General features: G+C 25.4%; 7 protein-coding genes across 7 annotated transcripts; 5 read left to right on the forward strand and 2 right to left on the reverse strand.

Moving 5' to 3' along the window:
• Positions 1-56: 56 nt before the first annotated feature.
• Positions 57-1,469, forward strand: DICPUDRAFT_24907 (uncharacterized protein; the record flags this gene model as incomplete). The annotated part of the gene is made up of 1 exon (XM_003282813.1): positions 57-1,469. The coding sequence occupies one exon, from the start codon at positions 57-59 to the stop codon at positions 1,467-1,469; it is 1,413 nt and encodes a 470-aa protein (XP_003282861.1).
• Positions 1,470-1,959: 490 nt separating this feature from the next.
• On the forward strand, positions 1,960-2,619 carry DICPUDRAFT_146472 (uncharacterized protein; the record flags this gene model as incomplete). The annotated part of the gene is made up of 1 exon (XM_003282814.1): positions 1,960-2,619. One exon carries the CDS (start codon positions 1,960-1,962, stop codon positions 2,617-2,619), a length of 660 nt encoding a protein of 219 aa, XP_003282862.1.
• A 1,065-nt stretch (positions 2,620-3,684) lies between these two features.
• On the reverse strand, positions 3,685-4,464 carry DICPUDRAFT_8371 (uncharacterized protein; the record flags this gene model as incomplete). The annotated part of the gene is made up of 1 exon (XM_003282867.1): positions 3,685-4,464. A coding segment is annotated over one exon (780 nt), but the record flags the coding sequence as incomplete, so codon positions are not given.
• Positions 4,465-5,467: 1,003 nt separating this feature from the next.
• On the forward strand, positions 5,468-10,387 carry DICPUDRAFT_73854 (uncharacterized protein; the record flags this gene model as incomplete). Its single annotated transcript, XM_003282815.1, has 8 exons — positions 5,468-5,852; positions 5,925-6,248; positions 6,312-6,644; positions 6,715-7,026; positions 7,094-7,423; positions 7,498-7,833; positions 7,916-10,120; positions 10,197-10,387. 8 exons carry the CDS (start codon positions 5,468-5,470, stop codon positions 10,385-10,387), a joined length of 4,416 nt encoding a protein of 1,471 aa, XP_003282863.1.
• A 380-nt stretch (positions 10,388-10,767) lies between these two features.
• On the reverse strand, positions 10,768-14,531 carry DICPUDRAFT_146475 (uncharacterized protein; the record flags this gene model as incomplete). Its single annotated transcript, XM_003282868.1, has 2 exons — positions 10,768-13,574; positions 13,826-14,531. The coding sequence occupies 2 exons, from the start codon at positions 14,529-14,531 to the stop codon at positions 10,768-10,770; spliced, it is 3,513 nt and encodes a 1,170-aa protein (XP_003282916.1).
• Positions 14,532-16,114: 1,583 nt separating this feature from the next.
• DICPUDRAFT_73856 (uncharacterized protein) lies at positions 16,115-16,606 on the forward strand (the record flags this gene model as incomplete). The annotated part of the gene is made up of 1 exon (XM_003282816.1): positions 16,115-16,606. One exon carries the CDS (start codon positions 16,115-16,117, stop codon positions 16,604-16,606), a length of 492 nt encoding a protein of 163 aa, XP_003282864.1.
• Positions 16,607-18,757: 2,151 nt separating this feature from the next.
• On the forward strand, positions 18,758-23,591 carry DICPUDRAFT_73857 (uncharacterized protein; the record flags this gene model as incomplete). The annotated part of the gene is made up of 8 exons (XM_003282817.1): positions 18,758-18,780; positions 18,826-19,145; positions 19,226-19,537; positions 19,601-19,927; positions 19,996-20,607; positions 20,693-21,019; positions 21,091-23,319; positions 23,392-23,591. 8 exons carry the CDS (start codon positions 18,758-18,760, stop codon positions 23,589-23,591), a joined length of 4,350 nt encoding a protein of 1,449 aa, XP_003282865.1.
• Between the last annotated feature and the right edge of the window lie 372 nt (positions 23,592-23,963).

Below are 23,963 nucleotides of genomic sequence, written 5' to 3' on the forward strand. Positions count from 1 at the left end.
TTTTTTTAAATTTTTTATGAGAATATGATTTGTTTTATTTTAAAAAAGAAATAACAATGATATTAATAAAAAGAAATAATTATAATTTTAGTAAAGCATTTAAAATTCTAAATAGCTATTATAATAAATGCCTATATACAACCAATATTATCAATAATAATAAACAAACACCAAATAATAATAAATTATTAAATATTATTAATAATAATAATAAATCAAAAAATAAAAGTTTATATTTAAATGAGGTTAAAGAGAATCCAAATAATTCAGTAGCATTATTTAATTTAGCAAGTAGTTTAGAATCAAATGAATCAATTAAAGTTGAAACTAAAGATGGATCAGTATCAGAAGAGAATAGAAAATCAATTTATTTAAAGATTTTAAATCTTGAAATTAATGACGAAAATAGAGCAGATATTTCAAACTCATATAATAATTTAGCGTATCAATATATGGAGGGTATTCCAACAATAGATTTATTAAATGGTGAAAAAAAGACAAAAAGAGAATTATATTTAAAATCAATAGAGTTAAACAAAGACAATTCGCCATCCTACAATAATTTAGCAAATACCATGCATCCAAGCGAGACTGTACACGTAAATGGAAGAGATTGGAAGAAAAGAGAATTATATTTAAAGTCAATCGAGTTGGATCCACACGATTCAAATGCCTATCACAATTTAGCAAACTCGCTGCAATCCTCCAATGAAGAGGTCACATTAAATGATGGTGTTACAAAAATGACAGCTAGAGATTTATACTTAAAATCAATTGATCTTCAACCATATGGATCAAACTCTTACTTCAACTTGGCAGTTTTAATGGGATCACCAGACGAGGTAGTCACTTTATTAAATGGCACAAAAATGACAGAAAAGGATTTATATTTAAAGGACATTGATGTCAATGCAGCATCCAAGAACGTATCATATTCATACAACAATTTAGCTAATTTAATGCCATCATCCAACGAAGTGGTTCATCTTTTGGACGGAAGACCATTCTCAAAAAAGATGTTATATTGCAAGGCTATTGAAATCGATGGCACTAATGTAGAGGCCTACAACAATCTTTCCATCCTCTTAAAAGATATAAACGATCAAGTACCCATCAATGGCAAAGCAGTATCAAAACTAGACTTATTAATCAAGCTTATTCAAATGGACCCAACCAACCCAATTTACTACTATAACACAGCATTAAATCTAGTAAAGTCAAACCAAGCTCAACAGGTAATAAAGATAAATGGTGATCGTATGACTCCTTTGGATCTAGTTGCAAAATCAATAGACTTAAACCCAAAAGAGCCAAATTTCTTTAGATTGTTTTCAAAGCTAATGGATATAAATGGTATAGAGAAAATAGTTTTACTCAATGGGAAAACGATTTACAACACTGATATAAAAACTAAATTAAATATAAAAAGTGATAATGGTATATTTTCAATTTTTAAAAAGCTATTTTAAATAAAAATAAAAAAATTTTTTAATAAAAAGTATATATCAAAAAAATTAATAATAAAAAATTTATATTGATTTTTTTTTCATATTAAAATTAACCAAAGTGTTTTAAATTTTTTTTTATATTAAAATTAATCATAGTGTTTTAATTTTCATTTTTTTATGATTAGATTTTTTTTATGAGGTTTTAATTTTTCGTGTTGCGAGTACCCCACCCACACTTTTTCGAATTAAAATTTTATTTTTTTTTAATTTTTTTATTTAATATTATTTCTTTTTTTGGTATTTAAATCATCCACTAAAATTTAGAAAAGTAAATTAATAAAAAAAAATTGATTATAAAAACAAAAATTATTGTTTCTTTTTATTTTTTTTAAAAATAATTTTTCAAAACAATCACCTTAAAAAAATCTCATATAAAAATTAATAGTAATCTCCTTAAAAAAAAATTAAATAATAATAATATTGGCTATAATTTATATATAAAAAAAAAAAAATGGATAACAATAATAATAACAATAATAATAATAATAATAATAATAATAATAATAATAATAATAATAATAATAATAATAATAATAATAATAATAATAATAATAATAATAATAATATTAACAATAATAATATTAACAATAATAACAATGTTAACAATAATACAAATAATTCAAAAAAAAATTTTAAAAGAAAAATAGAAAATGATGAAACTTCCATATTTAATATGAAGTCCATTAGAGTCGAGGTCCTTAACACCGAAATTGAATTATTAATTAAAGAAAAAGAAGAAGACCACAAAGAGATCAACGAAGCTTTCCAAAAACATATAAATGTTTTAAATGAAAAGAAAAACCAAATCATAAACAAAATAGAATCAAAAAAGATGAAAATGTGCCACACAGTTTCCAGGGTCTTCGAAAAGTATCCATTAGCTTCAGAAAATTATAAACAAAAAGTTGAAAGCCATGCCAAAAAAGTCCACAAACAAGAGGTTTTAAAATTCCATATAGGTCTCCACAAAAAACATGGTGAAATAATGAAAAATAGATCTAGATCAATTATGGAGACAATCAGAGTAAATAGAGAAAGAGTCGAGCAATTAAAAAGAGAGATCAGATTAGAAGAAATAGCCAAAGAAAATTCATACGGTAGAATGGAATGAATAGTTTAAATAAAATATATTATAGTTTTTAGTTTTAAAATATCTCTTTTTTTTTTTTTTTTTAATTTTTTTTTTTTTAATTATTTCTTTTTTAAAAATAAGTTGTAGTATTTATAAATTTTTTTTTTTAAACAATAATATTATTTTTATTTATTTAAATTTTAATTGATATAGTTTCTAATAATATCGATTGGTTTTTTTGATTTTTAAAGGTTGTAATTTCGATTATTTGTGACTTCTTGGTATCATTGTTTATTTTAAATATTTTGCGTATTTATAACTAAAGTCTTCTTTAATTTTTCTTTTTTTATATCTTTTGATGGTCGTAACGGATGGTGGCGCTGAATCCAATTTAAAGAAATATTTAGAGGGTAGTTTAATAGTATGTACCGATGGTGGTATCCAACTAGGCGATAGTTCCTGGGTAAAGTTACCTTTGATTTTGAGTATACGAACGGTTAGAGGTATGCAGTCTTGACTGTGCATGGCGGAGGTTTTATATCTTAGCGATAATTTCTCTACACTTGGTGGGATGGTATGTTTCGATGGATTTAGTTTTGTAAAGTATTCCATGGTTAGGCTTGTTACACTGTTTGGTATTGATAATGGTGTTAATTTTCTATTAATATTAACAAGCTTTAATATTTTAATGGTTGTTGGCAAGGGTGGCAGGTCTTCGTTGGTTATGTCGTTATTAAAGGTTGAATAAGAGTCATAGATTGATAGATTTGTAACGGATTGTGGTAAATATTTTAATAGGCTAAAATTAATTTCTTGATGAAGCTTGACTGCTGTTACTGATGGTGGTATTGAGGCAGGAGTAATATCTATATTGAGCAAAGAGAGTTTAGTTACTGATTGGGGTATGAGCCCACCAACTAGATCTTGTTTTGAAACTTTTTGAAAACCGAGTATTTTATCATTTTCTGTTAGTTTGTTGAATAGAGTTAATGATTTGACCGAGTTTGGTATAAGGCATGCATGTGGTTTGATTGGGATGGTTAGTTTAGTAACTGATGTTGGGATTGTGGAGGTAGAAAACGAATCAAAGCCGCAACCGAGTATAAGTGTGTGTACTGAGGGTGGAATGGTATCGTTGCCATCGATTTCTTGATTGAAACGTTCACCAAACTCCAAGTATTCAAGGGTGGATGGGAGATCGTTTTTGATAATTTGTTGATTAAATTGGTCAGATAGCTTTAAAAATTTAACACCTTTGGGAATATCTCCTTCGTATATGGGTTGATTAAAGTAGATGCCAAATTGGAGTACCCTGATGGATGATGGTAAAACCCTAGGTTCTAGTTGTTGGTTAAAACGAAGCCCTAATACTAGGACCTTTACAGACGATGGTATATCTTTTTTTTTTAGCACATAATTACATCTATCACTCAATGTGAGATATTGAACTGAGTTTGGTATTAAGTTTGGACACAGCGGAGATTTAAAATGTGTCATTAGCTTGAGATCAGTTACCGATGAAGGAATGGAACCCACAGTTATTGGATGACCCGCATTATAATACAGCTTTTTAACTGATGGTGGTATCGAATCAATGGCTAAATCCTTAGAGTAATAAGTGCCAACTATAAGATGCGTGACACTGTCTGGTATATCACCTCTTTTTATTACTTGGTTAAAAGAGTTTCCTAAATCTAATTTGGTTACACTTGATGGAATTGAAAATGATGAAAATGATTGATTAAAAGAGTTGAAATAAAGTTTGGTAACACTTGGCGGAATAGAACCAACCACTAACTCTTGATCGAACCAACTGCCCAACTCTAAAGTTTTTACACTTCTTGGGATTATTCCGGGCTCTAATACCGTAGATGGGGCATTAAAATCAATTTCTTGTTGATTTCCTTGTTCCAATGGCTCTTCAGAATCATATGTGCCACCTCCAAAATCGTCATAGTCTATATCGTAGTATGTATCATGGCTATATCCTTTATTTGGTGAATCTGCCGAAATCTCCAATATTATTTTTGAAATAAAAGTCCTATTTTGGTGATTCTCCAATTCAGGTTTTGAAAAAACTTGTAATTTATTGTATTTTTGATATAATAATATAAAACTCTCTATTTTTTTTCTTAATACAATATTAGACCAAACTTTTTTAAAATAATAATAATTATTTGTTTCTATTTTATCACTATTATTTTCTATTTTGGATATTTCCATTTTTTTTTTTTTTTTTAATTATATTTATTTATATATCTATATATTTTACTATTGTTATAGTATTCAAAAGTTTGATTTAATGTAGTGTGTGGTTTATTATATAAATGTATTCATAGATGTTATTATTTTTAATAAAAAAAACTCTTGAAATTTTGAATTTTTTTAAAAAAAAAAAAAATTAATTTTTTATTTATTTTTTTTTTTAAAAATTTAAAAAATAAAAAAAAGTTATCAAATTATTTGTATTTATTAAAATATTGTTAACAAAAGAAATAATGATAACTTGTATAGATAAATAAATAACAATGTTCTAATAATATTAAAATAGAAACAATAATATTAATAAAATAATCTTGATTATAAAAAAAAGATAGTTTTTACAAATAACCCCAATAAAATGATAAAAATTTTAAAATATTTTTCATAGAATAATTTTGATTAAAAATAGCATACCACAAAACTCCAAAGATTTTTCAGAAAAATCCAAAAAAAAACTATTATCTTTTAATTTTGTTTTTTAGTGTAAATAAAATTATTTATTTTTTTAAATTTTTAAAATAGTTTTGATATTCATAGATTTTTTTTTTTTTTTTTTTTTCTTATCATAATTTTTTATTTTTTGTAACAATAATATAAAACATTTAAAATATATATAGATAATGGAATGATAGGATTAAATAACTTTGTTTTAAAATCTATCATATTATTATTAACTTGTATTTATTTAATTAATTTAATCACAGTTAGCAATGGATATATTATTAAAGATGTTTCTCAAGAAGGCACTCTTTATAAATCATACCCAACGTTGGAAGGTCTTTGCTATTTCATTCTCGATTTTCTTTGTATAGAAAAGAATCTTGGTGATGATTGTAATCAAGTAAAATTTCCAGACTCTAGTGTTCAATCATCCCAACTACAAACTACATTAAAAACAAGTAATTCAACAATTTGGAGTTATATGTTAGTAATAGAAATAGGTAAAAACACAATTTATATTGAAACTCCTCAAGATACTAATTTTTTACCAATTAATGTCGAATGTTTAGGTATGTAATTAATGGTTATAATAATTATCATAACAATATTATAGTTTACTAATATTAATAAAAAAAAAAAAGATCAAGGTGTAGATTTAACTAATGCACAGTTGACATTAATAAATGACAAATATTTTTTTCAACCAAATAATAATCAAGGTCACACTATTATGGGGGAATATAAATTGACAGGAGTAGTAATACAAGATTTAACAACAACAAACTTTGAAATATCTTTAACTGCTTCTTTAAGTATTTTTTGTAAAATAAATCAAAAAAGTTCTTCACCAATATTCCTAATTCAATGTTCTAGATATATTCCTCAAGGGAACAATCAAACAGCAAATATGATTATCCTCAAGTCATATAATCAAAGAAAAGATTTTGTAATATCATTTGATAAAAGTAATTATAATATTATTTATTTTAATACATTTTAAAAAATTTAATATTAATTTTTAAATTTAGTTTTTCAAAATTATTTTTATAGTATTTCAAATATTAAAACCTATCCAAATTCTTTAGTAAATTTACAATTGTTTGGTTTAGGTGAAACAGCAATTTTATCATTTAAAACAAATACAACAGCTGACATTGGTTACTTTTTGTTATATTCAAATAATAATCTAGTAAATAAAGGTTTATATTATCCAATTTATAGTGATGATACTGGAACTACCTTTTTATCACCATTATCTATAGAATATAATACAGATATAGCTTATGACCTTTTTTATCAAAGTGGGCTTAAAGAATACCAAGCCTCAGAGCCTGATCAAATCGTTGGTAATATTATTCAATGTATGTATATAATTTTTAATTATTATTATTATTCTATAAGAGGTTTTAACTTTTTTTTTTTCTTTTTTAGATGATACACAAAAATTACCTTCACCACAATTGGATTTTAGTTATCCTTACACCGATCCAATCTTGGGTTGGAGTTTTTCTGGTTTAAGAGGGAAAGACTTAACTCCAATTGAGTTTTATTTTAATCCTAATTCAGAGACAAAGGTTTTATCCAGTGGCTTTCCATTTGGATATATTTGGTCATCACCTAGTATTTATACTTTTCAGTTTAACTCTTTGTTAAAGAAAAAGTATAAAAACCCAGCACTTTTAGCTTTTGCCTTAAAGTCTCAAATTGAAACAACATTAACATCCATATTATGTCCTCCACAAGGTAAGATTCAATCTTATATAAAAAATAATTTGTTTTAAAGATAATATAAACTAACATTTATTTATAGATACATTTGTGTATGATAATTCTCTTGCACCAAAAATCTATAAAACCGAAAAGTATCATTTAAAATATGACGAATTTATATTAAGAGTTTATGCTGAAACTCCATACCAGTTTAGTCATTTCATCAGTGAGGAAAATCAACTTATTGGCATAGAGTCTTTAGTTAGCGGGGATACATATAATAGCATTTATGAAATCAAAAATTTTAATAGTTTTTCTTTGGTCGATCAAGTTTCATCAAGTGTTCAATTTTCAAAAGGAGGTATATTATATGTAGATTATACTAATAATCAAGTCGTTAGAAATTATGAAGATCCTTTCGTTCCAAATTGTAAGTAATAAATTAATCTATTTCTAAATTAAATATGGTTTTTATTTTAACTGTTTTTTATATTATTATTTTAGTTGATATCAATGCGATTAAACTTGTATCATTTTTATACAATGATTTGGATGTTACATACCATAGACAATACAATGTGCTTTATTTTAATTATAGTGATATTGTACCAAGAGAATGTCCATTCAGAATGAACCAGGTTACAAATGGTGCAAATTCATTAAATGCTAAAACCTTTGTATCTACATGGAATCAAACTTTAAAATTATTTCAAATCGAGTTTTATGTCGAAGCAAATTCAGAGACAGGCATTTATCAATTCTCATTAAGTAAAGATAATGGTCCATTTGATTTATTCTATAGTCACGCATTACCCACTCAACTAAGAATTAAAAAATCAAGTTTGTATTCATTTTATTATACATTTAAATTGTATATTATTATAAATTAAAATAATATTAATATTTTTATTGTTTTTTATAGTATTGGATAATCAAGGACCAATATTTAATGAAGTTTCTCCAATCACATATCCTGATATTGTTCCAGGTAGTTTAGGTTCATTTGGGTGGTCAATAACAATAGAGGATTCAATTAATGGTTTCGATTATGGCTATATTGTAATAAAGGGAACGATTGATCAATCAATCTATAATATTACATTTAGCACAAAAGATTTGGATTTGGGCGATAAATATTTAGGTATATATAATTTTAAAATTATGGCTTGGTACCCATGCATTTCTCAAGATTATATAATTAGCGAAGTTAAATTGTTTGATAGAGGAAATAGAATGTCATTTTTCTCTATTCTTTTGCCGCCATCAAGTGATAAATACTTGGCATGCACCAATCCATTTATAAAATTTTTAGATAAACCAAAAATAAATTCATATACTATGACTTGTCAGCCTGACCCAATTGCATCACAAGATACTACACCGCCCGAATTAACCTCATTCGTTCTAAGCTCAAAGGTTTTTCAAGTTGGAGCACCAGTAAATTTTTCAATATCTTTCACTGCAACCGATCTTGAAAGTGGGGTTAAAAACGATGTAAAGCCAAAAGTCTACATTTCCAATTCAAACAATCAAATACTAGAGTACGAATCAGAGATTGTTGAAGTTTTGGGTAAAACAATTTCATATCGTTGCGTAGTATCCCCACGGATCGGTTTTGGTTTCCCTGGTTCAGTTTTAATTTCAGTTTATGGTTTCATCAATAATAATGGTTTATTTAGTGGGTATTCAACTAAAAATTTAACAGATTTAAACTATGATTCAGTTATTCCTACAGCTTTCGTAATTGTTCCACTAATAACAGGACATATGTTAATAACAGAGAAAGGTGGCGATTTATGGCTTTATGGTAGAGGTTTAGATATAGCAAGCTTAGCATCAGTTACTATTGAAGGAACAGAAGAATCTATAGTACCAACTAAAACTTACTTCTCTGCCGTATTGATTCAAGGTATCAAACCAACTAAAAAACCATTTAAGGTTAACCTTTTCGTTCCTTATGCAATAAATGAAATAGTTGTGACACCTGAAGTTTATGATTCCTATATAATAGATTGTAATAACAATGGAGTCCTCGGAGAAAATAGTAAATGTAATTGTAATAGTAAATGGACAAGTTTGGATATTAGATATCAATGTTTAGTTCCAAATCATTATATATCATCATCAACACAAGTATCACATTTAACTGGTGGTGAAATTACATTAAGTGGTTGGTTTGGTCAAGAGAATACAGAACCAAAACTTTATATTGACAACAAAGAAATTAAAATGACATCTACAGCTATTTCATCAGACTCATTCAAGGTAACCATCGGTCCAGGTAGTGTAGGTCCAATTCAAGTCAACTATACTCAAAATAGTATCTTATGGAGCGGTATTATATATCCATATTTAGTTATTGAAAAACAATGTCCATTAAAATGTGAAGAACATGGCACATGCAACAAAGTAACAGGTACATGCAGTTGTAATTCAGGTTATACAGGTTTCGATTGTTCATCACCAGTAAATAACAACAATAACGGAACTGAAACACATGTGGATAATAATGGCACAACAATTATTAAGAATCAAGATATAGGATATTCAATTTCAATTGATTCAATTATCGAATTAGACTTTACAGGTAATTCAATATCAACACTAAATCTCACAAACAATTGGATATTTGTAAATAAAATTGGAACAGTCACAACATTCAATCAAACCAGAGATAATGAAGATAAAACACAGGCATTAGTAATATTAGCTATCGAAGAGGTTAACGATAGAGACAAAGATTTTACATTTGCAGGTAATGAATTTACAGTAACCAAAGGAGGTCTCAAAATGTCACTATCAGTTTCTAATTGGTTATACAAGAGCAATTTAAATACACTGCAAGTACAAATGTCATCTGAAATATCTGATATTCAATCTAATAACTGTTACAAAGATGAAAGAACTTCAACTATAGAATCACAATCAAATAATAATAATTTAATAGATAATATTAATTATTTAAAAATCACCAAAAATGGAAATATATTATATTCAAGATTCCAAGACAAAATGCTATCAGACAACAGACCAACAACAGTAACAGCTAAAATATTATCAAAAGACAAAACATCAGTAAAAATTGCACTAAACCTACCACATTGCGATGAATGCTTAATCGATCCCGGTATGTATCTTTTTAACACATATTATTAAAATAAAATTATTTAATTTAATATTAATTTTTATTCATTTTAAAATAGACTTTTCATTATTGATCACACCAGATTATAAAACTGACTGTAAATCATCAAAGAAATGGGTAATCGCAGTGGCCGTAGTTTTTGGCGTTGTAGGTTTGGCTATATTTTCAATCGTCTTATATTTAATTTATAAAAAGAGCACATTTTTAAAAATCAAAGTTTATGCATTTAGAAAAATATTTACAAAATAATAATTAAAAAGAATAAAAATAATAATAAAAAATTTAAAAATTTATTTTTTAAAGAATTGAAATTTCTTAGGTATATTAAAAAATTGGTTCTTAAATATAAAAAAGATAAACGTTTAAAAAAAAAAAAAAAAAAATTTAAAAACTTTAAATTATTCAGTTACAGATTTATCTATAGTTAAGAGGGAGAATGTTGAGAAAATCCAATCTCATTTAAATGATTTGGAATTGAATCATGTATAAGTAGATACTTGATATTATGTAAATACAAGTAGTTTATGGTGGGTGGTATAAAATCATACTAAGCCAAAATCTTTTAGTAAATTTACAAACAAATAATAATTTTATAGATAGAAATTATTTCTTTTTAATATTAAATTATTTTATTTTAATTTTGAATGTTTGTAGGTAGCTAAATAAGAAATATTTTGTTCAGTTTTTGAAACGGAGTCATGTTCTAAAGGATAGACCACATTTCCCATATAAATTGAAGTTATGGTGTCAGGGATAATACCTTTTGTAAAGCGTTGAGAAAAACCATAATCAAATTTAACAGTAGCTAAATGATTTGGAATTGAACCAGGTTTTAATTGATACTTGATGTTATTTAAATACAAAATTTTTACGGTGAGTGGTATAAAATTAAGTGGTTGATTAAAGCCATCTTTTAAACATAAATATGTAACTGTTGCTGGAATTGAATCAGGTTTTAATTGATACTTGATGTTATCTAAATACAAGGATTTTACGGTGGGTGGTATAAAATTAAGTGGTTGATTAAAGCCATCAAGTAAAGATAAGCTTTTAACTGTTGCTGGAATTGAATCAGGTTTTAATTGATACTTGATGTTATCTAAATACAAGTATTGTACGGTGAGTGGTATAAAATTAAGTGGTTGATTAAAGCCATCTTGTAAATATAAATGTATAACTGTTGCTGGAATTGAATCAGGAGTTAATTGATACTTGATGTTATGTAAATACCAGCATTGTACGGTGTGTGGTATAAAATTAAGTGGTTGGTCAAAGTTATCTTGTAAATATAAACGTTTAACTGTTTCTGGAATTGAATCAGGTGTTAATTGATACTTGATGTTATTTAAATACAAGCATTCTACGGTGTGTGGTATAAAATTAAGTGGTTGATTGAAGCCATCTCGTAAAAATAAATCTGTAACTGTTGCTGGAATTGAATCAGGTGTTATTTGATACTTGATGTCTTGTAAATACAAGTTTTCTATGGTGGGTGGTATAAAATTAAGTGGTTGATTAAAGTCATCAAGTAAATGTAAATATGTAACTGTTTCTGGAATTGAATCAGGTTTTAATTGATACTTGATGTTATATAAATACAAGTATTGTACGGTGGGTGGTATAAAATTAAGTGGTTGATTAAAGCCATCTCGTAAATATAAATGTGTAACTGTTGCTGGAATTGAACCAGGTGTTAATTGATACTTGATGTTATCTAAATGCAAGCATTGTACGGTGGGTGGTATAAAATTAAGTGGTTGATGAAAGCCATCAAATAAATATAAATATTTAACTGTTGCTGGAATTGAATCAGGTGTTAATTGATACTTTATGTTATATAAATACAAGTATTGTACGGTGTGTGGTATAAAATTAAGTGGTTGATTAAAGCCATCTCGTAAAAATAAATATGCAAATGTTGCTGGAATTGAATAAGGTGTTAATTGATACTTGATGTTATCTAAACACAAATTTTGTACGGTGGGTGGTATAAAATTAAGTGGTTGATTAAAGCCATCTCGTAAATATAAATGTGTAACTGTTGCTGGAATTGATTCAGGTGTTAATTTATAATTTATGTTTTTTAAATGTAAGTATTTTACAGTGTGTGGTATAAAATTAAGTGGTTGATTAAATCCATCAAGTAAACATAAATGAATAAATGTTGCTGGAATTGAATCAGGTGTTAATTGATACTTGATGTTATTTAAATACAAGCATTGTATGGTGGGTGGTATAAAATTAAGTGGTTGATTGAAGCCATTAAGTAAAGATAAATGTGTAACTGTTGCTGGAATTGAATCAGGTGTTAATTGATACTTGATGTTATTTAAATACAAGTGTTGTATGGTGTGTGGTATAAAATCAAGTGGTTTATCAAAACCATCAAGTAAATATAAATGTTTAACTGTTGCTGGAATTGAATCAGGTATTAGCTGATACCTGAAGTTTTGTAAATGCAAGTATTTTACTGTGGGTGGTATAAAATTAAGTGTTTGATTAAAGCCATCAAGTAAATATAAATGTATAACTGTTGCTGGAATTGAATCAGGTGTTAATTGATACTTGATGTTATGTAAATACAAGCATTGTACGGTGTGTGGTATAAAATCAAGTGGTTTATCAAAGCCATCTTGTAAATATAAATGTGTAACTGTTGCTGGAATTGAATCAGGTGTTAGCTGATACTTGATGTTATCTAAATACAAGCATTGTACGGTGAGTGGTATAAAATTAAGTGGTAGATCAAAGCCATCTTGTAAATATAAATGTATAACTGTTGCTGGAATTGAATCAGGAGTTAATTGATACTTGATGTTTTCTAAAAACAAGTGTTGTACGGTGGGTGGTATAAAACTAAGTGGTTGATTAAAGCCATTTTGTAAATATACACGTGTAACTGTTTCTGGAATTGAATCAGGAGTTAATTGAAACTTGATGTTACTTAAATACAGGTGTTGTACGGTGGGTGGTATAAAATCAAGTGGTAGATCAAATCCATCTTGTAAAAATAAATCTGTAACTGTTGCTGGAATTGAATCAGGTGTTAATTGATACTTGATGTTTTCTAAAAACAAGGATTTTACGGTGGGTGGTATAAAATTAAGTGGTTGATTAAAGCCATCAAGTAAGTATAAGTGTTTAACTGCTCCTGTAACTGAATCTGGTGTTAATTGATACTTGATGTTATCTAAATGCAAGTATTCTACGGTGTGTGGTATAACATTAAGTGGTTGATCAAAACCATCCAATAAATATAAATGTTTAACTGTTGCTGGAATTGAATCAGGTGTTAATTGATACTTGATGTTATGTAAATACAAGTGTTGTACGGTGGGTGGTATAAAATCAAGTGGTTGATCAAAGCCATCGTGTAGTATTAAATGTGTAATTGTTGCTGGAATGGAATCAGATGTTAATTGATACTTGATGTTATCTAAATGCAAGTATTCTACGGTGTGTGGTATAAAATTAAGTGGTTGATTAAAGCCATTAAGCAATTATAAACGTTTAACTGTTTCTGGAATAGTTTTGGGTAAACAATCGATAGGTCCAATAGCAATGCATCTAATATCTAAATGACTAATATCACACCCTTCTTCGTAAATGGTAAATTCAAAATTATAAACTTTATTAAAGGAATTAATTTAAGTGTTATTAGTTGAAAATAAAATATTTTAAACTTACTTTTTAGAGTTTTTAAATCTAAAGGAATATCAAGAACTTCTAAATAACTGTTGGTTAGACCTTTGATTGAGTCTAGATTATCTTCTTGAATTGTTAATTGAGTATCTTTATATTCTGGGAAGTTTTTATTAATTATATTTGAGAAAAAATTGTTAAATTGATGATTGTGCTTTAAAAGTTCAATAAATTCATTATTAATAACATCATTATAATTTATATCATTATTATTAACATCATTATTATATTTAATAGCATTTTTAATTATATTATTATTTTTTTCTATTGTTGTTTTTATTATTTTATTTATTTCTGTATTTTCTTCTAATTTGGTTATTAATAATAATTTGATATCATTTTCTTTGGCATTGATAATTTTTTTTAATTCGTTAAATAAATTAAAAGCTTTAACACAATTCAATTTATAGTTATCTTGAATTTGTTTTAAGTGGTTGTCTGATTCATTCAATAATTTTTTATTAAAATCTAAAAATTTGTTTAGTGGAAAAATTGATCGATTTTTAAAATCCTGTTTTATTTGATTTCTTAAATTTATATCATTTAGTTTTTTTAATCTATGGCCATTATGATTCTCGTTAATACAATCAATACAGACAGGAGTGTTGTTTGGACAAGTTGAGCATATTGAAATAATATCTTGATATGTATGATCAAAGCATTTGGTATCATATTTTTGATTATTTGACATTATTTTTAGGATTTAATTTTAGTTTTTTACAATAATTATTTATAATAGTTTTAAAATAAATTTTTTTTTATGGTGGGTAAAAAAATTTAAAATCTTTGAAAATAAAATAAAAAATTTTTTTTTTAAAATTTATTTTTTTTTGCAAATTTGACCCTTTTAAAAAATATATAAAAAATTTTAATCATAAAAAAAAAATAGTATTATTATGAGAGGTGATTGGGAAATGGTGTATATATATATATCTGTGAAAAAAAATATCTAAAAAATATCTAAAAATCATATTATAAGGTAATAATTAACAATATTAATAATAATAATGTTAGAAAGGGTGGGGTTAATGAAATATTTTGGGGAAATTTTCTTTATTTGTTCATTTATCATATGGATTAGATTCAAAACTATATCTTGAAATTATACAAAACGATACAAAACTAACTTTAGAATACTATGCAGATAAAAATAAAGATCCTGAAAGGGTTCCAATCATGACAACTGTAGTTCGCATACAGCAAAGATAGTGAAACAATATTTAGAAGAGAATAATATACAATTTGATCCATTACCACCCTAAAGTCCAGATATTAATATAATTGAAAATCTTTGGTCAATTGAATTAAAGAAAGGGTATCAAAAAAGATGTTTCATGACCCATCGCAAGACCTAGTCCAGGTATATCAAGATGCATTTCATTCAATTGAAAAATCAATCATAGAATCATTATATGAATCACTCCCTGACCGAATCGATGCGATATAAAGCACGTGGAGGATATACTAAATATTAATATTAATAATCAATTATATCTTTTTGTAAAAAAATACAAATAAAATTTTTAAAATTGAAAAAACGGAATAAATATTGTGACAATATTTTTTTTTTTTTATTTTAATTTTTAGCAAATATACCAATATCTTGTAATATGATATTTTTTAGGGGTTCTTATATAAATATTAAATATCAATGAACTATTAATTCAATAATTATCATTTCCATCTAAATAAAGTAGGGGACTACATATTTATTCCGGACACTGTAACAACACATGAGCTGGTTGTCATGCCATTCAACCAATATCTCATAAATACCTGTGCTAACATAAACCAATATTTGACCATGTGTTGTCTCTAAAAACTAAACCGCTAATACTATGAAAGAATGAGGAATCAATAGGGTTTTATTTTATCATCTTTATCTTTATGTATACATAATTAGCTTGAACATACAACACCACCATTGAATTTATTTTGTTTCTGTGTGGACACTTTATGCAACTTCTTTTTGCTGTTTCTTACAACCACCTCTTATCTTTCTTGCACACATTAACATCTTTTTTTTTTCCTATATTCATTAGCATCTTCTGGTTGGGTTAAATAAAATTAAATATGAATATTTTAATCTTTCTTTTTTCTCACATCAGCTAAATTTAATTTTCTTCTTCCAATTTAATTTACATGTGTTTTGAAAAATAAAAAATAAATTTAATTTTTTTTAATTATTTGGATAATCTTTTTAATTTTTCAAAAAAAAATTTTTATTTTTTTAAAATTTTCAAAACTATTTTTTTAATTAACAAGACATAGGGTATGTCTGGACTCAGCAAAGATTATATTAAATATCAAAATAATACTTTGGAAGATGTAGTTAAAAAACTTGAAATACTTTATAAAGACACAATCCATGAATTAAAAGCAATTAGCACTGCAGTAGAGTTGGGTGCTGATATCCAATTGGTAGCCGTAATGAAACACTATTTTATCCCAGAAATCAATAAAAGTCAAGGAAAGAAATATACTGTGCAAACATTCAAAATCAGTGAGGTAAAAGTCAGTTATGATACCAAAAAAAAATTTGAAGATATCTCTCAATTATGTAAAGATAGAAATAGTGTTCATAAATATATAGAAATAATTAATAGATATATTAATGATGTAAAAATTGTTAATAATCTTTATCCTGAATCAAAGAAATATATCGATAAATTCAAAGGTACTGTTGTCAAAGTCTTCCATGAAATCAAATCAGATCCAGAATTCATACAAAAAATAATAAAATGCACATTCACAAACAAATCATAAATTTTTTAATTTTTTTAATTTAATTTTTATACATATAAAATGGAAAATATAACTCAACTACAGTAGCTGCAGCGCTAATTGCTTTTAATTCATCATGAATTGTGTCTTTATAAAGTGTTTCAAATTTTTTAACTACATCTTCCAAAGAATTAATGATGGGAAAAAAATTTTAATTGAACAATTACAAAAAGAAATAAGAGAAATATAGGAACAGATTCACCAAATACTGAACGACAATATGACACGAATATCAATGATTGAAAAGATACAACTAGTAAACTACTCTCCAATCATGTTCAACGAATATAATCGCATATAAAATATTTTAAACAAATACAAATACAAATACAAATACAAATACAAATACAAATACAAATACAAATACAAATACAAATACAAATACAAAAACAAATAAATAAACATTAATACTTCTTATATAAGAGCTTTTAAAAAATCTATTTGTTTTTATTGACCATATATATTTTAGAGATTAAAAATTATCTTTATTCTCAGTTTTTACCCATTATCGTTATCTTATTCATTTAAAAATTTTTTTTAAAAGTTATCTCTTTTTTTAAAAAAAATTATCTCTTTTTTTAAAAAAAATTATTCATTTTTATCGATTTTTAAAATTTGCAAATAGATGTAAAATAACAGCACAAACACACCCATCACAATTTTTCTCTTTTCCGCCTTTCTTTTAATTTTTTTTTAAAAATTTTTTTAATTTTTTTTAAACATTTAATATATTTTTTTTTTTTAGTTTTTTTTTAATTATAATCCGCGCTTTTTTAAAAATTTTTTTTTTTTGATTTAAATTTTGAATTTTATTAATTATAATATTTTTATTTTCCTTTCAAAAACCTTCACAAAACCATATTGATACTAACACTAATATTATGGTGCTATTTTTCACTTGTGTTGATGCTTATATTCACACCTCTTTAATAATAAAATGACAATATTATATTTCAAAAAAAAAAACTATAAAAATAAATCATGAAAAACATTATAACACCAATCATTGTGGTTTTTATTTTTTCGTTTTTAATATTATTTTCTTTTTTATTAATAAAAACCTCAACCAATACAAAACCAAAACAAAAGGTCGAATTATTGTTTTTTTTTTTTTTTTTTTTTTCCAAAAAAACAATAATCAATGTTAAATTATAATGTACGTATTCATAAGTATATTTATTTTTAAAAGGGGATTTATTTTAGTTAAACTAAAACCTCAACAAATCCAAATCAAAAAAAAAAGGGGGAATTTTTTTTTTACTTTTATTTTTTTTAAAAAAAACATATTATTCTACACATTTTCTAAATTAGCTCTATAAATAGACCCAAAAAATAACTAGAATGCATCAACACTAGGTTTTACAATGCTTTTTAATCCTTCGTTTTTCTTTCTTTTTTTTTTTTAAAAGCAAAGTTTTTTTTTTTTTTTTTTTTCATTCTAGTTAATATAAAATAATTTCTTAAACCTTCTAATATTACCCATAAAAGATTCTACCATTGAAAGTAAAGTTTTTGTGAAAAAAAAAAAAAAATTGTTAAAATAAAATTGAAAATATTTTATAATTTTATGAATTATTATCCTTTTTTTATTTTTTTTTTTTTTTTTTTTATTCACTTTTATTCTTTTTTTTTAAATCTTCCAAGTGATACAAAAAAGGATAACGATAAAGATAATTTTCAACCTCTAATATATTTTAATTGACCATATTTTATTTTATGGAAATTAAGCTGGGCATTTAAACAAGTAAATTAACCTTTGTGTTTGTTCTATTATATCTTCATAAAATTTATAAAATCATGATTAAATATCAATTGATTATCGGTTATTAGACTTAATTTATTTTTAGGATTTAACCCTTAAAGTGTTTTGGTTGTACTAAGGCCAAAATATAAAATTTTTTTTTTTTTATAAATAAATTAAATTAATAAATTTCGAAATATAATAAAAAAATAGTATGTGAGGCTGTTGCTATATTTCTGTGAAAAAAAATATCTAAAAAAATATCGAAAAAAATATCTAAATAAAAAAACAACAGTAAAAGCAATCATAATTTTTTTTATATTTTTTTTCTTAATCACAATCATAATTTTTTTTTTTTTCATCAATTGCTTAATTTTTTAAAAAAAAAAAAAATGAAAAATTTTAATTATTATTTGTATTTTTATTTTTTTATATTATATTTTTTATTTTGTAATAATAGTAATTTGGTTGCAAATGGATATTTTTTAAAAGATGTATCAGAACCTAAAAATATATACAAATCATATCCTTCACCTGCACCTACACAGGTTTGTTCTTTTAATATAGATATTTATTGTAAAGAAAATGCTAGCAGTGGAGAGTCTTGTGGAAACGTTGTTGTTATGGATAGTTTTGATGGTACAGTTGTGGGTATAACACTAAAATACGAAATGGGGGAACAAAATGTCTATCAATACAATATAGTTACAGAAAAGAGCCAACCATTTCAATTGGGTGTAGGGACTAATGTCTTATTTTCTGTTGATTTAGAATGCACAGGTAAGCAAAAATATTAAATATCTAAAAATTTAATATATATTAGTATATGAATTAAAATATTTTATTTTCATAATTATTAGAGCCCGATGTTTCAAAAATTACTTTAAATTTTATTAGCAAAAGATATCTATTAACTCCATATGGTACTAAAAGAAAGGTATATGGGGAGTATGAATTGATGGGACTGGACCCAGAATATAAAATTGATGATATCGCAATTGGGTCGAATTTACTGTCAGATATTTGTTCATTTGGTGTAAAAACATTAAGAACTACATTAAAAAATATTTTTTTACAATGCATGGAAATTCCATTTGATTTAACAGAAATCCAACTTCAAATTTCATCAGGTAGTCAATCTAAAAATTTTAATATAGAGCCCATTCAAAAAGGTAATATAGTTTTTATTTTATGTTTATAAATACTATTTATTAACCATTTTTAATTTTTAATAGATTTTACTGAATATTCAGTTTATAATATTACACAATTTCCACCATTAGAATATTCGCAAGGAATAGATTTATTAGGTTATTATCAAAATCCAGTGCTTTCATTTCAAGCAAACACAACTATGAACGGTGCGTGTTTTGGGATATCAGTAAATAATATAACAGTCAAACACCCTCTTTTTTTTCCAATTTACGGAAATGAAAAAGAAACCACATATTTGTTTTCAATGGATGGTTATGAAGATACAGTATATAATCTATTTTACTACAGTAATTCTAAATATTTGGAGGCAAGAGCATCTCAACAAATAAAATCTAATTCAAAACAATGTAAGTATAAATTTTTTACTGTCTTTGTTATTTTATTAAAAAATTGTCATTTCTAATTTTTTATATAGTTCCAATTAATGAAATTATAACTACACCATTATATAATCTTGAAACTTTTTTAAAATTCAGGTTTACCGAAAATAAAAATTATTACTTTAATACATTAGTTTATGATTTAAGTAGTTTAAGATCTACCACAAAATTTCCATTTGGATATATAAAAGGTAATTCAAATGGGTACACATTCGAAATTTCCAGTGTGGTAAGAGAGAGTTATTTCGGCTCTTCATATTATAGTCTTAAACCAGTCATTGAATCTCTTTTACCCCAAAGCCATGAATTCTTACCAAAAAATACAAGTCCTTATGACATCACACAATCTCCCTCAGTTTATGATAGCCAAGTCTTTTATTTAGATCGTGGTATTTATTTAATAAAATTATTCATCAAAACCCCATATGGCTTTAGCTTTTTTAAAGATGAAAACAATCAAATAATTGGTTCAGAATCATTTATAGGTGGAAATTCAACAGAAGGTGTTTATGAACTTAAAAATTTTGAAAGTTTTGAAATTGCCGATCAGCCTTTGTTCTATTCAAGCTATTCAAGAGTTGAAAGCAGTATTCTATATATTAAAGACGAAAATGCAATAAGAAATTATCAAACAACTATTCAAAATTGTAGGTAACAGTGTATTTTAAAAAAATTATAATTTAAAACCAATATTAATATTTTTTACTTATTTTCAAAAATTTGATACTATAGTTGATATCCTCAAAATACAAGATGTATCATTTTTATACAACGACTTGGACATAACCAATCATAGATGCTACAATGTTTTTTATTTTAATTATAGCGATATTGTACCAAGAGATACTATTTTTAAAATGAAAGCAATAGAGACCACTTATAACAATTACTATCCAAATACTTTTGTTTCAGCCTGGAATGAAACAAAAAAATCATTTCAAATAGAGTTTTTTGTTGATTCAAATACTGAAATAGGTGAATATCAATTTACAATACAATCTAATTTACAAATATTATATAATAATCATTTACCAATCCAACTAAATATTAAAAAGACAAGTAAGTAAACTATTTAAGAAATATTTTCCAGTGTTCTATAAATGTATATAAATATTAACAATTTTTTTTAGGAATGGATTATCAGGGACCAATATTTAGTAACATTAAAAAAATACCAGAAATTTCTGCAAATAGTCAAAGTATTATATTTGGATGGACTTTAACAATAGAAGACCCAATCAATGGTTTTGATCATGGTTTTATTGTGGTAAAGGGCGAAAGTGACCAATCTACCTATAATTTCTCATTAACTACTATGGATGTAAAGAAAAATGGCAACATTTATTTAGGTGAATATGATATCAAACTCAATGTATCGAGTACTTGTGTTACCCAAAACTATGTAATTAGCGAAGTAAAATTGCTGGATAGAATGAAAAGGTTCTCTTATTTTGCAATTCTCCCTCTTGAAAACTATAAAATACCAAATATTGCAATCCTAAATCCATTTATAAAATTTATTCAAGAAAGAAATATCAATAAATATCAGTTGCAATGTACAATTTCAAAAATCGATTCAGATCCACCAATTTTAACCCAATTTATTGTCCCTCAAACTGAAATAGATGTTAGTAGTTTAACAAGGGTTCTAAATTTTGAATTTTCTGTAACTGATCAAGATAGTGGTATCAAAGATTATCAATATCCAATTGTATATATAAGCAATACAAACAATCAAATTTTAGAATGTAAATCAAATATAACATCCATAGATTCTTTTTCAGCTTCCTATTCATGTTCTATACAACTACCTTTAGGTTTTGGATATCCTGGTATTTTATTATTCTCAGTGTATGGTTTCATCAATAATGGTGGCTCATATAGTGGCTACTCATCAGATATGTTACAATCAAATGGGTTCACAAACAGTATCAATACACTATTCAATACCATAGATCCAATACTTACCGGTCATATGTTAATAACAGAAAAAGGTGGTGATTTATGGCTTTATGGAAGAGGTTTAAATACAACAATCTCAGTATTTATTTTATATAGCGATGATTCAAATTTTTCAACACAACCAAAAAAAAAATACTCAACAGCAATCTTAGTTCAAGGAATACGACCTACAACTGAACCATTTGAAGTTTATATAGAAATAATCCCAAGTTACGGTGCCCTATCTACCATATCAAATAAAATAATAATTACACCAACTCTTTATGATTATTTTTTAGATGATTGTAATAACAATGGTATCTTAATTAATTATATGGAGTGCAAATGTAATAGTAAATGGACAACAAAAGATATTAAAAGCCAATGTACAATACCAAATCATTATATATCATCGTCAACACAAGTATCACATCTAACTGGTGGTGAAATTACATTATATGGTTGGTTTGGAGGAAAAAATAGTAATCCAAAACTTTATATTGACAACAAAGAAATTAAAATGACATCTACAGCTATTTCATCAGACTCATTCAAGGTAACCATCGGTCCAGGTAGTGTAGGTCCAATTCAAGTCAACTATACTCAAAATAGTATCTTATGGAGCGGTATTATATATCCATATTTAGTTATTGAAAAACAATGTCCATTAAAATGTGAAGAACATGGCACATGCAACAAAGTAACAGGTACATGCAGTTGTAATTCAGGCTATACAGGTTTCGATTGTTCATCACCAATAAATAACAACAATAACGGAACTGAAACACATGTGGATAATAATGGTACAACAATTATTAAGAATCAAGATATAGGATATTCAATTTCAATCGATTCAATTATCGAATTAGACTTTGCAGGTAATTCAATATCAACACTAAATCTCACAAACAATTGGATATTTGTAAATAAAGTTGGAACAGTCACAACATTCAATCAAACCAGAGATAATGAAGATAAAACACAGGCATTAGTAATATTAGCTATCGAAGAGGTTAACGATAGAGACAAAGATTTTACATTTGCAGGTAATGAATTTACAGTAACCAAAGGAGGTCTCAAAATGTCACTATCAGTTTCTAATTGGTTATACAAGAGCAATTTAAATACACTGCAAGTACAAATGTCATCTGAAATATCTGATATTCAATCTAATAACTGTTACAAAGATGAAAGAACTTCAACTATAGAATCACAATCAAATAATAATAATTTAATAGATAATATTAATTATTTAAAAATCACCAAAAATGGAAATATATTATATTCAAGATTCCAAGATAAAATGCTATCAGACAAAAGACCAACAACAGTAACAGCTAAAATATTATCAAAAGACAAAACATCAGTAAAAATTGCACTAAACCTACCACATTGCGATGAATGCTTAATCGATCCCGGTATGTATCTTTTTAACACACATCAGCAATATTATCTTAAAAAAACCAATTGTTAATTATAATTTTTTATAGACTTTTCATTATTGATCACATCAGATTATAAAACTGACTGTAAATCATCAAAGAAATGGGTAATCGCAGTGGCCGTAGTTTGTGGCGTTGTAGGTTTGGCTATAGTTTCAATTTCCCTATATCTAATTTATAAAAAGAGTACATTTTTAAAAATCAAAGTTTATGCATTTAGAAAATATTTACAAAATAATAACAATTAAACAAATATTCAAAAAAAAAAAAAATGAATAAAAAAAAAAGCACCACAGTAATCATTGATTTTTTTAAGTTTTTTCAAAATTGTTTGTGGGGTTATTTACAGCCTTCATTCAAATACACCATACTTAACATTTTTTTTTTTTAAAGATATATTACTCGATTTTAAAAAAAAAAGACAATTAGTTAATACATATATATTTATTTATTTATTTATTTATTTATTTATTTATTTATATTATTTTAAAAAAAGTTTTTATCGATTTCTTTTTAGATTTTCAGAAAAAATTTTTTTTTAAATTAATTTATTTTTTTTTAATTTTTTTTTTAAAATTTTTTTGTTTTTTTTTTTTTACATATGAGACCACCTTTTTTTT

The sequence above is a fragment of the Dictyostelium purpureum genome (genome assembly GCF_000190715.1).
Source record: "Dictyostelium purpureum unplaced genomic scaffold DICPUscaffold_1, whole genome shotgun sequence".
Classification (NCBI taxonomy): Eukaryota; Evosea; class Eumycetozoa; order Dictyosteliales; family Dictyosteliaceae; genus Dictyostelium; species Dictyostelium purpureum.